At 41.2% G+C, this 20782-nt stretch overlaps 1 protein-coding gene across 3 annotated transcripts in view; it reads right to left on the reverse strand.

The window, feature by feature from the left end:
• Positions 1 to 3655: 3655 nt before the first annotated feature.
• tsc22d2 (TSC22 domain family 2) overlaps positions 3656 to 20782 on the reverse strand; it is a 33418-nt gene continuing 16291 nt past the window's right edge. Inside the window, exons 2-4 of one of the 3 annotated variants that reach the window (XM_046390841.1) lie at positions 19080 to 19151; positions 6834 to 6885; positions 3656 to 6129 (exon numbers count right to left, since the gene is read on the reverse strand). In XM_046390841.1, coding sequence (XP_046246797.1) covers positions 5809 to 6129; positions 6834 to 6885; positions 19080 to 19151 — 445 coding nt within the window. In that variant the 3' untranslated portion in view covers positions 3656 to 5808. Of the gene's footprint in view, positions 6130 to 6833; positions 6886 to 19079; positions 19152 to 20782 lie in introns of those variants that run through there. The other 2 variants (XM_046390842.1, XR_006843532.1) reach the window with 2 other exon arrangements.

A 20782-nucleotide genomic window follows, 5' to 3' on the forward strand; every position in this document is an offset into this window, starting at 1 on the left:
CAATATTTCCCTTTCAGATGTGCTGGAGTCAAAGTATATCATAGCGTAAAATAGAAATATGTAAGTACAAGTACTTTAAAATTGAGCTCAAATACAGTGGTTGAATAACAGTACACAGCTACACCAATTCCTGCAAAGTACACACGACATATTCTGGTGAACATGGTCATATGACACATATTTAATACGTGTCAGGAGTCAGGACACATCAGGACAACATGATAATCGAGTTACAGGGAGAGGAAACGTTTCAAGCCTTCGCTCATAAGTCATGGTCTTGCACTTACTGCAGTTTATTTGCCCACAGTGACGTAGAAAACGCACCCAGTTCAAACCACAACTGTCAATGAACCGCTGTGACTTGCCGTAACATGAACACACACAATGGGAGGGAAGCGGATGAATAGGAAGAGCTGGCATGGTGACACAGAGCCTGGTTGATCCAGTTTTTTAGTCTGCGACAGTGTGTCAGTTTGAGCCTTTGTACTTTGCATCTGTTGTTCCATTTTATTCCTTCATGGAGGATTTAAAGAAATGATAATGATTTCTCTCATGCAGCAAGAAAATCAGAGCTGCATTCAAAATATTAGAAGGACATGTAGCGAACAGTATAACTCACATAAATAATAAAAAAAAAAGTGTGGAATACATTTGTTGAATTCAGGTCATACAAGATCTTGCAGCTTTAGTTTTATTCATTTATTTTCATGTTATGCAACACATAGTTTTGTTATTCCCAGACAGGAACTGTAATGTTTCAAATAAGATTGCTGATGTGATAAAAACAAAAATTAGATCAAACAAAAATCCGAGGCCATCCAAAAGTCAGCCCGGATACTTTGGTAAAAATGAGCAACAGGGGCCAATCCATCTTTGTTTGGATCCAAGCGATAGCTGATCACATTACAGATAATTTTATAAAACTCTGAAAGGGAAATTGGATTCAAATGGAGGTACCTCTAAACAAAGAAGAAGAAGAAGAATCAGCTTTATTGGCAGTATATATATTTTTACATACACACACTGAATTTGTCCTCTGCATTTGACCCATCCTTAGTTGAACACACATGCAACACCCAGCAAATTACATGCAGTGAAACACACACACGAGCAGTGGGCAGCATCAAGTTCCCCGGGAGCAAATGGGGGTTAAGTGCCTAGCTCAAGGGCACATCAGCAGGCTAATGGAGGTGGGGGGGGGCGGGGCGAACCGGTGACCCTCCGATCACAAGCCGCTTCTCCAACCTCTAGGCATGTAAGCTGGTGTTTCCTTCTTCGAAGTGCACTCGTTTCAAAGACAGCATATATTAGTAAATGAAGCTTTGCTTGTAAGCAGGTGACGGGAAGATTTATCTATTAAACTCATTTTCTTTGCACTTGCACTTTCTTTGCAGCCTTTATTTGTGTCAACAGGATAAATAATTCAAGGGAGGAAATTGTGGGAATGAATAAGGTCCTCATATTGTTGCCCTTCTGGATGATGGTGAAGATCGTCGCAGAGGAAAGATTATTTAATGCTTTTATTTGAAAATACAACATTTTGTTGTTGGTATCACTGGTTTTTATAGCTTCTGACCTTTGCCTGAATCCATGTTTCACCTTAACTGTCGCCACTGCAGGCCTTCACAGTGAGATATTGACCAGGCCAGCCTCCTTTCACTGCTGACATGGAGGAGTTATTACAGAGCACATAATTTCTCTTTGCTGAGAAACAAGTATGACATTCACAGTTTAAGTGAGGACGTGACAAACGTGTCAGTCTTTGCCAAAAATAACACTGAGTCATTACCTGGAAAGAGAAAAGGGAAAAGAAACTTTACTTGCTGAAAGAAAAGACATGGGCTCTGGTGAGAGAAGATCTGGGCACCAAACAGCAGAGAGATGTTTCATGAAGAAAGCGCAGGATATCTATATAAAGATGTTACATAAAATCAGTTTAGGGCTAAACTGATTTGACTCATTTCTATTTAATTTAACTGCAAGATTTCAAAACTTAAAAATAAACCTGTGACATCAGTTGGCTTTTGCACATATAAATAATTTGATTTAGAAAGCAGACCCTGACGAAATGAAACTTTGACTTGCGAGCTTTCAGCTGCGACATCAGTTGTCAGTGGATGTCAGCTTAAGGGGCCAATTTGCATGCCTGAGTTGTTTTGAAAATTACCACCTTTCTGAACCGAGCACGAATCGATAATAATTGACAGACAGATGATCATCAGCTGAAGATGTCGTCATTTAGGATTTTAAATATGTTTGCGTGTGTGTGTGTGTGTGTGTCAGCTTCACTTCCTTCTCCAGAAAAAAGCACATTGTTTTGTTTTACATAACCTTCAAGCAAGCAGGGACAAAGAAAAACAAATTCCTCCAAAGCAATGATCAGATTCCACAGAGGAGCATTATCAGAACTTCTGCTGTTCTGAGGAAGTGCACAGACCATTGAGCTCTTTCATAGGAGACTGTGACTGGAAAAACATGCGTCAAGTGGCAAGGAAAAACAGAAGTGGAGACGTGCACGTCGTAGACACATTTTGTTTTTAGATAGTAGGTTTTTTTTTGCCATTTTGAGCATTATAGAAACAATTTAAAGTGTTCCTGCTGAAGACGTCAAACAAACCTCTTAGTGAAAAGACAACAAATGTGGTGATAATACCCGTGTTTAAAGCTTTTTCTTTAATATTTAACATATTTGTTCACTCTCTAAAACTAAAAAAGGAGTATACACACATTTAAATGTCATAACTGTCCATCTGAAAATATTTAATGTCTGCTTTTCTTACCCACATGTTTCATTGCTCCTTTTATACAGTTTTGATTGTGCTACATATAATGTAAGATGAGACATGAGTAACATGAAACTCTGCATTGTGGTCAGGTGTTTTCCAGGAAGCTAATGAAATTCTTGGGATAAATCTTGACCCCGATCCTTGTTTCCTGGGAATTTTCCAACTGATTCACGTTCAGTTGCTTAATATTATTTTGTCCTCTGATAGACTCTGGAGAACAATTGCTTACCTGTAAGTTCTTCATTTCCTCTGCTATCAGGATAGTAAATGCAATAAGTTGTTGTATATTATTGATGTTGTTTTTCTTATTTTAACCTAAGTTAGTTCATCTTCTGCCTCTGAGTCTGGAGTGAATGGCTGAGTAAGCCGCGAATTAATTCCCTATCTTGAGATAAACAAAGTTGTCTCTATCAGTCTTTTATTTTTACACTAGCTATTTTAACAAAATTGAGTCAACTCTGGAATTCATGCACTTAAAGGATTATTTTGAAGGGCAAGCCATTTTAGCTCTACAACATTTAGTGACCCTTTTTCGTTCCCTACACGAGACGAAGCAACCTTGAATCTGAATCGGACTGTGCGGACTTGCACGGGAACAAGTGGCTGAAGCTCGCTTTACCAAAGACATTTTGACATGTCCAAGTAGTAGAAGCACAGATGTGAGTAATAAAACTAAAGATGGTTAAATTCCACTCAGCTGCTTAAGTTTCAGCATCCTGGTATTGTGCATGGTGTCATGGATTACTGGGAAAACGTGTTCAAAATGATCTGTGGATAATTTTCAGTATGTGTTTGTAATCGCACCATTTACTAAATATAATAAAAATGAGTTTCCAATGTGGTGGAACAAAAGAAACATGAAGACAGTCTCTTAGTAAAACAGTAATTTATTTTTGACTGAAAACTAAAATTGTCTGAACAGCACATTACAAGGGCATTGTTAAGATATTTTCTCCAAGGCTCAGTGATCACTTTCATACAGTACACTTGGCATGTACACGGCATCTCCTTCAAATGAAAGAAAAAAGGAAGAAAAATACTCTAAGAAAGAAATAAGCCCATTTGCAATGACAAAAAAAAAAAATCAAGGAGTCCATCCTGTAGAAAGATGACTGATTGTACAATTACCAAGCATTTTGGTTTGGTTCTAAGCCACAGAGAAAGAAACCGGGTCGCCTGACGACGGCACAGGAGGCACAAAAGACGTGACACAGACGGGGCATCCCATAATATGCTCACAATGAACCGGAAGTGTGAAAAGTTTAATAGTTTCCATTGTTTTGTTTTGCTGCAGATAATGTTGTTTAGTTTTGTTTTTTGTTGTTTTTTTTTTTGTCTTTGTAAGCCAAGTGCTGGTACACTACAATCGAAATCTAAATGCTGCATTCATTAAATACATTAAAATCTGCAATGTAACAAAATCTTTTCTCTGCATGTGAAAACAAACAAACAAAAAAATAAGATGGCTCCTTATCTGACTGCTGACAAAGCCCTTGCCTCCCTCCGACACAAACACCTTTCCATTCTTTTGATTTTTTTAATTCTTACCCTTTTGACTATTTACTCCGCATTCTCTTTCCATTGTTCCCTTTCTCTTTCACAAATCCTTTCAAAATCATTCACAGACTGACAACTTGAGAGAAAAATAAAGAGTGCTAGATAAAACCATGAGGTAAGAAAGTGGTTCGAGTATAGATCATGCAGAACATGCAAAACAGCGACAAAAAAAAAAAATATATAGGGAAGGAGAGAGTAGAAAAAAAGTATGAGTGTGCATTTAAAAATGGAAAAAAAAAAGACTTACACAGCTTTGTGTCTTTGGTTATAAAGTAGGTCGAACAATTTTCACAGCTTTTCATCCCCAAACCAGACCCCCGAATGATTTTTTTTTGTTTTGACAAAGAAAGTCTTATTTTAAAAAAAAAAAAAAAAAAAAAAGAGTAAATGAAGAGTTTTCTTTATCAAAACATCCCATCACATCTTATCAACAGGCCTCCTTTACAAACCCTCCTCGCTTTTAATACTTACACTTTACAAAATATACATTCAACCTGGATTTCTCCTAATGTAAGCTCGGCTTTAGTGTTAGCACTATTTCATGACAAGAAAAAAAAAATTCTGTTATGGAACTTATTGCCTACTTACTGAGATCTACTTTGTTGGAAGAGTCTACCAAATTTAATACCTGACAGATTCTAAAATACCGAAAGACCAAAGAGAAAGGTTTCTTTTTTGTTTTTAATAAGCATCTCGATGACATTGTTCATTTACATTATGTAAATAGCAGCCCTGAAATAAATAAATGCAAATACTAAAACTGAACTAATGAAAAGTATTATGATTCATGTCAAAGTACGGTGGCTCTGAGAAAACAAGACAAGCTTTTGCAGCATATAACAAGCCGAGGCTCTCGACTCCACTCCACTCAAACCGAGGCGACTGCTGGCGTCCTCCTCGGGAAGGACGAATATTCTCCCCAAACTCCCCACCCCCTCGGTTCTCGGGCCTCTTCTGCGCCAGGGAGTGATGCAGGGTGGGGATACCAGGAGGACAGTCCCTGCTGAGTGTTTCAGGATCCTCATCAGGCCTCTCACAGGGTCGCGCTGCCCTCTTCCGCCACTTGTTGCCCCCAACAAATTGAGCTCTCTGTGCCCTTTGACCCCCGTCTCCAGCACAAGAACAGCATGCAATTTTAGGGTGTGCAGCTCCTGCTCCTCCTCCTCGTTCAGCTTCTGGCAGCCAACCACAGGGACAGAATAAGACTCTGAGGGGTGGTAAATGTCTTAATAACGTGAAGGCCCGGTGACGGCAACGTGCACACACAGACGCATGGCTCTTGGTGGCAAACAAGGGTGTCGCTGTTGTTGATTTTTCCTCAAACGGAGCATTACTGAACGCAGAGCTGAGCCTTTTGCTTTATGGAGCTAAGGGGACGGTAGCAGTTGTTGTCTTTTCTAACAGGTTGTTCCACTCCTGTCGGTGGGTGGTGTGTGTTTAAGTTTTTGTACTGGGGGAAGGGGGATCACGCCGATGTGATGTTGGGCTGATGAGGAACACTCTGACTCCCCTCGTGGTGCACCGAGGGGTTGTTGTTGTTGTTGTTTGTGACAAGCGGGTGTTGTTGTTGCTGCTGCTGCTGCTGCAGTGGTGGTGAAGCACTGCTGCTGCTGCCCTGGGTGAGCTGACTGGACAGCTGGCCGAGCTGCTCCGAGCTGGCAAGCGACTTCAGCACAGCGTTCTCGCGCTCCAATACCGAGTTCCTCTCGTACAGCTCCTTGATGTGCTCCTTCAACACCTCCACCTCCTCGCGAACAGCATACATCAGATGGCTCTTCACCAAATCCTGAAAGACAAGAAAAAAGTATAAAAAAAAATAGTCATATATAGTATTTAAACAGTGCAATTCTACCTCAAACGAGGGAAAATATCACCTCAGTGTGTGATCTTTTTGGGCAACATCTTAAGCACTGAGGTGAGATCCCTACAGGAGTTTTGCAACAGTATTTGCGAGACATCACCTGTCGATCAAATTGCGTGGGCAATACCGTGATGATGAAGAATGTGGAAAAATAAATGTGGAATAAAATAAATATCTGAAAGTACAGACAGGGTTGTGGGAGAGAAACTGAACATGTACAGTTTTAAAAACATCTCTGTTTGCTCTCCTACACATGAACTTCATAGAGTTTCATAAAACATGCTTGTTTGAGGGTAAGATAGGGGGTTGTTGGCAAGACCTCACTGCAGCACCCCTGAAGGAGGGCTGTGCATGCTGTGGCCCAGCTCCAGAGATGGTCCACCTTGGGCGCAGCTCGGCACAGCTTGTTACAGTTAAACTAGCGATGGAAACGCAAATCAGCATGGTACGGTTTTATACAGCATGGCCAAGCGTCAGAGGGAAAGCCCCAGACGCGAACTGTCTCCAAGACGGTCGTGTAAATCAGTGCAGGCAGTGGGACGAGTCATTCTGAAACAAGTCACTGTTCGCAGTGGATATGTGTTGCTTAACTACATTCGCTGCAGCTTTTTAATCTGTGGAAAACTCACCATTGCCTGCTCAATCTTGTTATCGATGGCGACGACACTGGCACCGGATGCACTGCAGAGAGAAGGAGTAAGAGTTAACCACAAGATACTTGTCTCATGTCCACCACATGCTTAAGACTGATATCAGCTCTTTTCACACTCAGTCAACTGCCACAACAGCTGCTTAATGTGCCACACATGACCTCAATGGGATTTCATGGGAGGAAAATAAACTTGATGCTGAGATTAAACTATTTCCAGAGAATGAGATGAACAGATTTGAGATGTTTCCAAAACAGACAGAACAAAAATAAACAACATGTAGTATTTTTAGAACACATCGAATATTTCCTGGTGCCCCTATCAACCGTCATTAAAAAGCCAAAGAGGGATGTTACAAACACGGTGCTGTTTTTAAACACAGCCCAGACTGTGTTATTTGCAATACCAGAGATTTACATTTTTATGAAACCACATGAGATTTTAAGATGGCGTATGCTAAAAACCCAGCAACAGGCTCCACCTGTGAGGCTGGTCAAAAGCTTCTCGACAAGGCACTTAAAATAGGCTCCAAGTGGAAAAATTAGCTAACGTTCAGCACTGCTTCAGAGCCTTGTCCTTACAACCACATTTTATAGGCAAACATTTCTGCATTAAGACACAAAATCTTCTAAATTAGAGATAATAACGTCTTATACCCTGGGATACATTTAGGCTTCAACACTGACAACGCACACAAATATGTATAAATATGTCAGTAGGCATGTTTTGGGTTTTTGAATGATCACAAAAATAATGAGGCACTGCTTATGGAAGGTGTCTTTGTAAGTCTATGCTGGCAGGAGGCTACAGGAATTTCCATTGCGAAAGCAGCAAATGAAACGCCTCACATGACGACTTTCATCAACAAACCTGGTGCCCATCTAGTGACTGTCATGTATGAGTCAGAGTACAGTCACATACATATAATGGAGATGGAAAACGAGATCTAATTACACCTGTCTAAATGGATTTTGAAGTATTTAAACAAAGAAAGAAGCACAAAGAAGGGATGTTTATCCACGACTTGTCACCAAAATACTCCCATGCTCAGTCAACAGCGGGAGGCCAGATAGCATCGCTTCTGGAGACTGATTAAATACGATATTTCAGCCAGTCGCGGTGGTTATCTGCTATTACAAAGATCCCACTGTAATAAAATCAGATTACAGGCGGGGAGTGTGGCTGCTCTCCCGCAGGGCTTGAGCTCCGGGCGCGGCTCACGTCGCCGTCAACGACCAGTGTACATCACGAGGACAAATCTCATTATTCTCCATTCCCTGTAAAACCACGTTTTTTTATCGCTTTGTGTTGAAATGTGAAGCAGCCGCACAGCTTCTGTGCGCATCCCACTTTGTTTACAAGGCTGCAAACCACTTAGGAGCAGAGCAACATTTTGTTGGCCGCCACCCTTCCCCCCCTCCAAGGAGAAGAGAGGAAAACACGTCTCCCTCCTTACACACATAAAAAGACGACCAACTTACTGAGGCACGCACACGATCCTCGTAGAAAAAAAAACGATGTCAAGTTGCAGGATTTACTTCACGGGAAAACAAAAATTATCCGTCTCGAAATATCAACGCAGCAATCACCGCCCTCCTCGGACGTGGATGAAATAAAGGACCGGCGCGTTTTCATGCCGCTAGAGGGAGCTCTAGCACGAATCTGAGAGGGAACATGGTGTGTTTGTGGAGCAGTTAAAAGTCATTTATAAATCTACTTGGAAACACGTGTTACATTCACACAAAGAAACTGGGGGGAAAAGAGCTTTCCTGGACGAACGAACGTTACAAGTGCTGGATGTGAACAGAAAGTCTTGTTGCAACCATCAATCAATCAACGCACCTCACTGCAGATCAATATAACTTATTATCTGTAAAATAAAAATAATAATAATAATAATAAGCACGGTGCATCATCGCACTGTGACCAGTATCATCATATGGCTGACGTCCTGCGTGCTGGAGCGCACGTACATCGCGTCACACTGACATGAACCAAGTCTCAATGCAATGAAACGCCACAGCAAAGTCACACTGAATCCACGTACTTTGGCTAAATGTGCCATGCAGCATTCCACATTTCTACACTCCTTCCTTCTCAGTCTTTTCCCGGGGCAATGCAAAGAACAAAACATTTGAATACAAGCATCTAACCATTGAACTGCAGTTGGGACGTGGATGTTTAACACAACTGATGTGATGGCGGCAGGGGCGTGCGATCTGAAGGCAGATAAACAACGTGAGGAGAGGACATTCCTCTCTTTGAACTGCATTTACACATCTGGGACAATGAGACAGAAGAAGAAGGTCCATCAGTTTAAATTGGAATTTGTTTATATCAATAACAACAACAAAAAATAAAACACATAAGACGTGCAGGTAAGTGAGGGTTCCAAACAAAACTGGACATCATTGAGCTTGAATTTCCCTCGGGATCAATAAAGTATCTATCTATCACATTCAAGGAGGAAGACATGGTGGTTTATGTTGGTGTATAAAAGTCTAGTTATTATCAACAGGTTAAAGTTCATAAAAATGAAATTAAAAGGTCTTTCTTGGAGCGATCCATGTTAATATCTTAAATGCACAAATGTTACACCGCTGAAGGTGGACAGAAATTTGCGTGACGTAGCCTGACGACCCAATTTGGTAAACTGCAAGAAAAAAAATTAACTCAACTCACTGTATATCAATATAAGTTATTGTCTGTAAAAGTAAGCACTACATATGTGGAGCCCCGGGGGTGTCCACAGCATGAAGGCCTACGTCCTGCGTGCTGGAGCGCACGTACAGCGCGTTGTAGGCAGCCCTGGGGCCGATGGTGGTGGTGGGGGGGTGGGGTGGTTTTGGCCACATACTCCAAACAAATGCCACACTTGAGGAGACATGCTGGGAAGCCACAACCAGGCAGAGGAGAGTGGCTTGCATAACAAACAGCTGATGGCACAATACGCACAACATGCGGGGCGCATCAGCGAGACCAAATCGCCATTAAGCAGACTGGATTTCAACCATGTCCGAGACGGCATGAAACAGTCGGCTGCACATGAGGAAGTTAAATATCTTAAGTCCGTATAAAGCAATACAAGAGTCTGGCAAAGGAGAGCCTGTCACACAACCTTCTGATTTAACTTTAACAATGCACAAAGCATGAGAGGCAGCAAAACCTACAGTACGGATGCTAAAGGTCTAAAACAAAACAGGATAAGCCCCGCATAAGGACAATACGCTTAAAACCGGCAGTACATGAGACATAAGAAGGACAACTAATCTGACAATAAAACACACGGCAGAGGCGTCATATCAAAGTCTGTTACCTGTGGTATCGTGCCCTGTAGGACACCAAACGTCCTGAACATGTCGGCGAGGTCACCGGCGAGCACGGCAGACTGTAGTTCATTTTGCAACGCATGTTACCGTTTCTCCGAAGTTTTCCCGTAGACCAACTCTACTGAGCGTTAAAGCGCAAATGTCTCTAGTCCGAGGCTGAGCGCAGTGTGTTTAAAAGCATGCTCGGTCTCACGGGGAGAAAACACCGGGGGCGGAGTTAAGCCTCTGCCTCCTCCTACCTCCTCCTAATTCATTCCTGTGAGGGCTCTCATGCAAATGACAATATTCTCTGACACGGACTGCCAAAAATTACACAACGCAACTCCAGAGGCACAGGACGACTTATTCAAAGCCTAACAAAAGGATAATTAAAAAAAAAGCCGACAGTGGTTTGCATGTAGTGGCAAAGAGGTCTGGTTGTTCTTATTCATGTGTTAGGAGCAGCAACATGGTGTACACTTGAGTTGGCAGTTTCTGCAGACAGATTAGCTAATTGCTTCAAACTTCATGTACACAACAGTTTTCATGTACCACAAAACTCAGTCATGTTTCTCCATGTGCTGACTGTCCAGTGTCTTTTTAATGTGAATATTCCACATGCAAGAGAAAGAGAGAGAGAGAGGAAAAGGGGCTTCAAGATGTTAACTTAAATAGTCAAATCCGCAGAGAAAACTAACTTCAGATACAAATGAGAATACTGTGGGTTTTATTGGTCACATTGACATTAAGCAATTATCAATGGAATAAAACACCACGGCAAGACACTGGCTGAATTCATGCACTTCAGTCAAATGTGTAATGCAGCCTTCCACATTTCTAGTCTTTCTCAGTATTTCCAGAGGCAAAACAAAGAGCACAACATGTGATGCAAAAGTAAGACTTTCAAAATGTCAGCTCATTTCTCCTCTCATCTAGCAATTTCTTAACTGCAGTTGGGACGGGGATGTTAAGCATGACAGATCCACACTGATGGGAAGACAGCGGGGTGAAATGAGTTGCATACCACATCAAGCAACTCACTCCATCGTGCGATCTGAAGGCAGATAAACAACGTGAGGAGAGGACATTCCTCTCTTTGAACTGCATTTACACATCTGGGACAATGAGACAGAAGAAGAATGTCCACCAGTTTAAGATGGAATGTGTTTTTATCAATAGCAAAAAAAAAAACAAAACACATAAGACACACAGGTTGGACCAAATTAGAGTGTCAAGTAACTGAGGGTTCTGGTCCGAGGGAGCTGTTAGGGATGCAAAAAGCCTAAACTAATTTGTTGCCATTCAACATCCAAGGAAAATAAAGCAGACTGTACATTTTATTCAAGCAGGAAGACATGATGGTTTATGTAAGGACCACTTGCTGCGTTAACCTCAACATGGGCCTTCCCTGCAGACTGTAGCAGCGCACACATCCCCACAAACAAAATCTCCAGGACCACAAGCCAGCACATTCCAACTCTGGACACCTCCGGCCCTGAGGCCAGCGCTTCTAAACTGAGACATCTGTGTCAGAGCCACCATCATGCTGTGACAGCACACAGTCAAGTTCCTCACTGAGGACTGCAAGTTTTCGCTTTGATAGCAGCTAAAGTGAGCTTTGCAATCACAGCTATGTCTCGCTGACCTTTTTACACACTTACCAACAGCCCTGGAGAAAGGTATAAACTCATTACCCTAAATGAAAATAACAGTCGAGTCTGACTTTATGTGGACTTCATGTCTCTCTGGGTTTATCACATGATGTTTCATAGCATCAGAAATCCAATGTGTTGTCTATTAAGGGCACAGATGCACCAGCACACATCCCCATCGCAAATTATACAAACACTCACTGTGGGGGGAGGCAGCTGAATAAATCAGACCTCAATGATAACCCCAACAGCCCCTCACCCCCCCACCCCTCCTTGGCAAGTGTATTTCAAAACAATAGCTGGGGGCTGGGGGCTGTAACAACAGAGGAGTGTGCTCAGTGACGACTCACTGTTGTTCTCTTTCAGATGCATTTAGCCCTGCTTTAGCTCAGCCCATGTCATCTGCTTTGATTGATGCAGTTCAGCTGTTGCACCAGATGAGGTCAGCAGAGGCTCCGATTAGTTATGACAAAACTTCAGCACACTTCAGCGCAGCTTCAGGCAAGAGCAGTTCAATCATGTCTAAATTGTCACAGTGAATTCATAGTCATGGCCGGGGTCAAATGGAAGCTTCCATTTCACAAGCCGTTTCAAAAACGATATTTCAAAATATTACCTCTCTGTTAATGAGACAAAAATCATCCAGCGTTCACAGGAATGCTGCCCTCGTCTCTCTTGACACTCGAGTTCAGTACCTTTTGCAAGTCAAACTGCACCAACTCTTCCTGTAGAGTCAGCCAAATACAATAAAAGAACATGGAACTGTAACACATTTTGCAAAAGGCTCAGAGAACTGAATGTCTGCGAGGCCCTCATGTTTACCCATGTAGCTGGATAAATTAGATCACCTCACATTCAGTTTTCCGCAGAAACTCGAGTGTAAAAAAAAGAAACCTAACAAAATAAACATGGATGCCCTGGAAGAGTGATTCAAATGTTTTTAGTGGAGATTAACTAATTTCGAGCGCTACCGTTTTGTTCGTAGTAAACTGTTTGGTTTCATTTATAACATAAAATAAATAGAACTTTCCACAGTGACTTATTCAAACGGCTTGTTTTATCCAACCAGCTCTTTGAAGCATAAAAGATCTTTCTCTTACAATCAAATGTGACAAAGAAAAATGACTGAAATAAATAATCAATTATTACATTAAGTTCTACCAATGAATCGACTAAATACCTCTAATAATCTGAGATTGCAAGATTGAAAAATTTCAACTTTTCAGCCACACAGATGCTCCTTAAAGTGTTAATGGTTGGAAAAAAAAGAAGGAAATTCTGAACAACTACAGTACAGTTCCATGAAAATTGGGGAAGATTTTGTGATACAATCACAAGCCACAAGCTGCCCCTAGCTCAACCTTGCAGTGATACTGTTTAGTCAATTACAATGTCACAATGTTCGGGACCAGTCTTATTACATAACATCACAAACATTTTTTGGCTTGTTTTTTCACGTGGGTGATTTGCACAGCGAGGCATGTGAATCCAGGAACCTGCATGCCATCAACGCACTGGTCATGACCCAAACAGATAATTTAAAAGTATTACAGTGGGAAGAAAACAAGCTACACAATACACGAGACATACTTGATAGTTAGTGATGCACACTTGAAATTATTCAAAAGATTTAAATTTGCATCTTAAACCAAAATAGGTACAAAAAAGGAATCTTGACTAACTGGTCCTGTCTTTGTTTGCTTGCTTCAAACAATGGCGACCATTGCAGGATGCTGGAAGTATGTTAATATGTGCCTCTGAACATGTGGATTCTTTGGATGCTGTATTGTTGGGACGCGTCGACGACATGAACACAGTCTATACTCACACAACAGAGACTAAACCAAATAAAAGAGACCTCAGAGACCTCCTGTCCAGAGCTGGATGTTTTATTTTTCCAGCACTAAATCACAGTCATGAGTAGATGTGTCTGCTGCCACAGACCAAAGAAACTGTCCCACTCGCACCCTCGCCTGTTACATAAACCCCAGACTTGTACACAAACATCTCAGTCTGGATATGTCCCTCTGTGACATACTCAAAGCCCACCAGCCTGTCCTTCCTGAAGACATGGACACCTCTGGCAGACAACTTAGTGGAAGAACCAGATGACAGGGAGCATGAGAATGAATCAAGGTCCAGGCAATGATAAAAATCAGAATTCTTGGGACAGCAGATCAACATCCTTCATTTTAATGGCTTACTGAAGGCCTCATTAGTTTAGAGGCTAAAATAACTGCCAGCAGGGATGTTTGTTAATGGTTGCAGAGCCACCCCTTCAGCTCAATGATAAAGAGCCACAGAGTAATATAACCATCAAACTCCATATGCAAACACAGTGGGGGACCCAGGGCAGGGGTCCTCATTCCTTAAATAAGCACTGCCAAAACAGTGTTCAACTAAAACCAGATCATCAGCATGTAACATGTGCCTCAATATCGTGTTTCACTAGCCTTTTTTATTTTTTCCAGTGATTTGGGCCTGTGCCACTGGTTTGGCTCAGTGTGGACTAAGACCCCACTGGAATGTGTTAAAAGCAATAGTGTTACTCCCAAGGCTTTAATGGGAAAATCCTGGCACCTCACTGTTAACGAGGCTCTGTACTCAGCAAAGCATTTATCACAGGATCAAGGATTTAGGCTCATTCGGGCTTCTTCCCTGAAGAGCAAGGTTTGTGTCAGATTAATGTTATTAGGTGGTATGCTGCAAAAACACTGGGCCTGATACATGTCTCAGCCATTGTCTTTCTCTCTGGCTTCTGTTTGGCTTTCGCAAAGCCTGAACTTCAATTATGACAGAGATGCAGTTATCTTGAAGAGTGAAAAGGAGGTCTCTGGCGAGAAGATCAACTTTTTGAAAGTAAAGTTGGATTAGATGAGAAATAAGTAACCTGCTCAACTTTCTGGATGCCTGTCACTGCACCCTTTGACGCTCTTGCTAGCCCAGTGAGGGTATTTATTGGCGAACAGTAGGTGCCTATGGTTATATTAGGTATCTCCCAAGTGTGAATGTCTTTAACTGACTGTGAAGCAAGTCAATGCTGAAAGAGTCAAGTGTGCTCAGCAAATCTTTCCTGAATAAATAAAGGTCAAATGTCAGTAAAGTTTCCAAAGATAAAGTTGACAGAATGAAAATGTAGTCCTCATACAGTGCCGCCTTTGACACACGAGGTTTGTTATGTAAGCGGTGAAAATCTCTGATGGTTATGATTCCCATCTATCAACACCTCTCTGCATCTAAAAAGGGCTAGTTAAGTTTGAGATCAGAGCTCTGCAAAACGTCAAGTCCCATCATGTCCATCAAGGCTCTGCCGTTAGTGATTTCGCTGGAGGCGAAGAACCTCCAGTACAACCGCTGAGTAATCCATTCAAAATTATGTACTTATTGTTGTGTGCAGTTCTAAGAGAGACCTTGAAATTAACTTGGGCTAAGTCCCATGACAATATGTCCCTAAGCTTTTTGCCAATTACAAAGTGTGCTTTTGTGTTGTTTTTCATTGCTACACAGAGGGAAGGTGATTCCAATGGACCCTGTGCCAAGACAAAAGGCATATTTGGCAAAAATCTATAAACAGATAGCAAATAAAGTGGCAAAACTTTCTAAAAATAAAAAATGAGAATGACCCATTACTGAAAAATGATCAGCTAAGCCAATAAAGGAGGTCAGTGGTGCAGGGTTCTTTCCTATCAGCATATTAAGAGTGACACTGCAGCTTTCCCATGTTCAACTTTCCTCTTCCTCCTCATTGTCCAAATAATGAAATGTTTGTTTCTATGTCATTAACAGGGGCTGCATACCTGGTCTGGATCAAGTAATTCTCCCGGGCCAGGCTCAGGGCAACTGATCAGGTGTGTTCAGACGGAATATAAATCCGTCTTTACTTAATTGTCCGTAATCATAAAGTTGATCATTGTGGACTGAGGGCAGTAAAAGGGCTGCTGCTACTTTACTTGGGACCAATCACAGGCTCACAATGATTCCATTCATCAAACCAACAAATCGCTTTCCTGGAATGTTTACAAATGCAGACTTTGGCTAAAATAAATTCATCTCTCACTCTCACTTTTGATATTCAGTCTGAACAATATTCCACAAATTCTACATATTATTGACTCAAATTTCAGCCAACAGAGCTACAACAGATGTGCTATTGCCATAAAGATAAACAAGTAAGCTTTGATGCCCAGATCATAGTAAAAACATTCTCAAAACAGCACAGGTGGTTCTGAAAAATGTAGTGGTGATAGGTGGGCATGCTGCCCAGCTGAGTTTCACATATTTCAAAAAGCAATCATTTTCTGGAATGCTCCTTTATGCCCTCAAACTGTTTGTGTGCAATCCCCCCTTCACTTCCAACAAGTCCGACCTTGCAGGAGAGCAAGCTCGGGACAAAAGGAAGTTAAACAAGGCAGCTCCCTCAGGTTTACCTGCAGCGAGTTGAAAGGTTTTGAATAAAGCTACATTGTGAAAGCCCACAGGCAAACATGAGCTGGATGAAGAACAAACAGAAGTGCTTAATCTTTTGCCAGCATTGACGCTACACCCTTGCTCAACGGCTACTGTTGAACATCCACGTCTCATCTGGTCTGCCTGGCTATGAAGAAGAATATGGTCAAATGGCTGTTGGCGTATCTCATGCTCATTGCAGTGCACTGCTCAACAGACAAACTCTGGATTCATGACACAGCTACATCTGTTTTAGTCCACTTATCCACTCTGTTTACTTGCCAACAGCTGTAATGAATCATAGGAGTGTAAATATACTACAGCATTCAAATTTATCAAGCGGTGATCTGAGCCAATTAAGCAATCAGATCTCTGACTACAACTGTGAAATAACAAAAGGAAATAAAAATATAAACTGTTCTGCTTGCCTCAATATAAACCAAAGTGAAACTTTGAATTTAAAAATACTCATTTTTTTTAAGAACTGCAAAAAAAAGAAAAAAAAGAAAGAAAAAAAGAGATAGAAAGAGAAAATCTCTTAACTAGAACACACATCACACACTGTCCTTTTGAGCTCAAATTTGGCTAATCAAGTAAAAGAAATCACTCTAATTTCCCAGCCAATGTCCTGAGACTCCCCTAAAGAACCCCTCTGTCCTTGAACCGAAACTAGAACTTGTTCTCCGATCACACGTTATCATTTGACTTCAAGACTTGACAAGCCCACCACGGGTTTGACACAAAGGATTTGAATGAAAAATGTGCTGCCACCTTAACTCCAAAGTCTGTTTGCTTCTCTTTGCTGGCAACAAATATCAATGGCAGAGAGCCAAGACTTCAAACACTCTCCATGAGAGAGCCCATGGGAACAAAAAGTGCTCATGACTAATATAAACCATAGACATGTTAACTCCCATGTCAAAACCAGCTGGTATTCATTTTTCTTTAAGACTGACATTACTCGACAGGCGCTTACATGATTTAGAATAATTAACAATCCCATGATAATGCAGTCTAACCTCAGTGAGAATAAGTGAGAGTTTAATAAAGCAATTCAATTCAATAAGGGAGGGGGGGGGGTTGCTATATGAATTCACTCATAGGTACAAATCCTTTTCTGACCAATTTTTGTCTAATATCAAACTGACCTGGAAGACCTGGCAGTGACAGAGTGACTCCTTTGTTCATTGGTGGTAGACCTTGTCTGCCCCTAAGACCTGCTGAGAGTGATGTTGAAAAGCTGAAGCTGCACTGCTGGCTTTAAAAGTTAAATAACATCAATAAGGCATGAAATCGTTGAATATTTCAAGGCTTTTTAAAAATCCTGAAACTGAATTTTTTAAATCTTTTTAGGTCTTAAGTATGAATTAGCAAAAGCTAAAAAGAGTGTGAATAGTTGAAAAAGTGAGAAAACAACGAGGACGCAAAATATAGTGTAAGAGTAAGCTTTAAGATAAATTGCATTACTTGAATGATGGCTAGAAAACTAAACCACATTGCTGGCTTAACTTTGTGTGATGAAGCAGCTGAAGGAGTATGAAGAGTTGGAAAAGTGGTGACTGTGGTGTTGAAAGGTTGTCGTTTAATTGTATAGCCAGTTTTAAAAGTTGCAAGGGTGTATAAACGATGTTAACAAGGTTAGTTACTCGTGCAGCTCTAGATCTGTTGTTCAGTTCTCTGGCTTTAGGATGAGTTCTTAAAATTTAAGAACTGATTACCATTACCTGAGTCAGAGAATCCAAGTCAGTAATCACCAGCTTCTCATCTAAGCATATAAAACAGACTTTAGAGATTATGTGATATACCACAACCTCTGTCATGTTATCTCAGTGTGATCTGCTATTTGCAGTGCTAAAGCCCCCGGCACTGCGCAGCACACACAGTAGGGGCAAGAGAAACCCGAGTGCTGGATCCTCATTACTGGCATAGTGTAGACACTCAAAGAGTCACAAAAAGTGTCACAAAATGCATCCAGACGCTTGCTACAGTGTCACGCTTTCTCCATGCATTAAGCACTAGGAGGTACCAAAATGTCCAGTTTGAGAAGTCATTCAGTCCAGAATTTGGTCTTAAAATGCAGATGTATTTGGACACTGGGGAATGTCTGCCAATAGAGCGAAATGACAACTCATTCATGCAAGTTCCTGAATGCAACAATGAAGTTACTGAACTTTTGCCAGTACCTACAATCTTGTGATGATCTTTCGGTACATGCAGTATTCTTACCTCTGGCAATTTATCTTAGGAACAGCACAAATGTGTATGACACAGCATTTAAAATATAATTAATCAGTTATTCTTTGTTCTGTTGCTGTTGGAAATTCTTGTATTTACTTGTTTGCTATTTAAAACAATTTTACTAACTAAATCTGCACACTTAAATCAAATCTAGAGGAATTATTTTAAACTTAGTGGCTCTTTATATAAGACTTAATAAACAGAAGAACTAATGTAGAAAAGTCATAATAGGCCTAAAGACTTAGGCAGCTGAGGCAGCTGAGGCAGCTGAGGTCGGGTGGGAACATAAATGACATCTGAGTTTAACTTGCAAAAAATGAAAACTGTATGAATGAAGGTGTCACTTGTCGAAAAAAATCCAAAACAGAACAGACTACTTGATGACAGATTACTGATGTCTCACTATATGGATCAGGTTTCCAGAAAAATGACTTGTGAAGACACCACCAGTTGCTAAATGACAAGCCAAAATGGACATTATTTATTTTTTGCAAGGTGCACAGGCTTAAAGGGGTGCAGTGTCTGGTTTAGTCAGCCAGGCCAGGCCACACACAGATATGTAAACACACCCGAGCTCATACCTATCGTTGACAGGCTTTGACCCTCGTAATCTGCTAGGCCGGAAAGCCTGGTAGAAAGCAGTGGACGGGTTCCTGCATATTAATGGAGGAGGAAACAGAGACAGGAGAAACATGACCAAAGGAAGGGAAACATCTTCACTGGCAGATAGATGTGCTTTGAGAGGGAGAGAGAAGTAGAGGAAGAACCTGAATCACAGATCAATGAAAGGTCAAGAGGAAATGATGACACAATTCAGATTACCCGGCGCTTTTCAGAAATTACATGATGAAGCAAGAATAAGTACATTATGAGCATACCGCTATTTTTCCAAATTCTACAACCCCATCATATAGGCTCTCTGAGGGAGAGAGAGTGACATGATGTGTCAACCTCACTTGGCACTTCAACTTAAATTGACATTTACCTGCACTGATCTAGAGAGGCACTGCATGTTGCAAACTGACTTTATTTACAACCCTGATTGCAGTGAGAAAACTGCTGTCAGTAAACACAGTTCGGTTGCAAGTGACTGCATTTTGTTTTTATTTACAATTTACACGCCATCCCGACTTTCTTTTGGAATCATATTGAAATCAGTAAACAACTGAAAAACAAGTGCTTTTGAGTAACACGTTATGGCACTAGTGACCACACTGGTCATATGAGATATTTTTTTTTTTTCTCTTGTGATGTTTGTTCTAGAAAGCTCTGCATATTTTGCTAATTAACTTCAACAAAAGCTTTTAGATAAATTGCACAGAAAGCAGGTAATTAATTGCCATGTATTGAAGTAGAAGATAAACAACTCTCAGGACAACAAGGGAAACAAGGTGAGGTTGCATGTGACAGTTTACAAACTGAACAAGTGAACGCTCCTGCTGGGTTCAAGTTTATGTCAGTTACCCTTCGGGCTGCACCTAAACATAAAAGTTTCTATGAGGGGCTTGTACTACAAAGAAGGAGGGGTGGTCTACAAAATCGTAAAGGTGGACAGTTTCACTATATACGAGAACCCTGGAGAACTGACAGACAAAAGCTGGCGGGAGAAAAGAATTCATTTACAAAACAAGAAAAGCGGGGTTAACTATCCACTCCTGTGTTTTTGACCTGACAAGAGTGATTTACAGCCAAGTTTCCATATCAGAAGCCGTGACAGATTTATCTACACCACACCTCGCAAAAAGAAACTCAGGGCCTTCGAGTTTCCTCATACACTGGGTGAGGTATTTAGACACAGTTTAAAGACCTCACAAACATACATACATAGCAGCTGCAAGCTCGGGTCACTGAACAAGCCAAGATACCTGGTTTTATGAGGACAGGGAGAGATGTTGTACGCATGACGAGTTCTTCAGGTTGAAATGAGACAAGCAGAGATATTTGAAGAGAAGATAAGTGAAAAGCAGCTCTTCAAAAGCAAGGAGGAAGAGACAGGGAAAATAAAGAGGTGAAGCATGTTATGTAACCTGATTCCCCTTCAGCAACCTCACCCTGTGCAGCAGGACTGAAGTAGTATTTTTTTCCCTAGTACCTTATGCAGTGCACAGCACTGTTAAGACCATTTAAAGGCCCTCCACTTGTGTTTGTTTAGCCTTTTTCTAGAAAGCAGCCTGTGCAATGTGGACAGGCCAGTATAGCACAGACACTGGTAGGGATGTAACAAGTCTCCAAATCCACAGCTAACTTCAGACCTAAATTAGACCAGAGGTGACCGAACTTATTT

Source organism: Scatophagus argus, chromosome 6, assembly GCF_020382885.2.
Source record: "Scatophagus argus isolate fScaArg1 chromosome 6, fScaArg1.pri, whole genome shotgun sequence".
NCBI classification, from domain to species: Eukaryota; Metazoa; Chordata; class Actinopteri; family Scatophagidae; genus Scatophagus; species Scatophagus argus.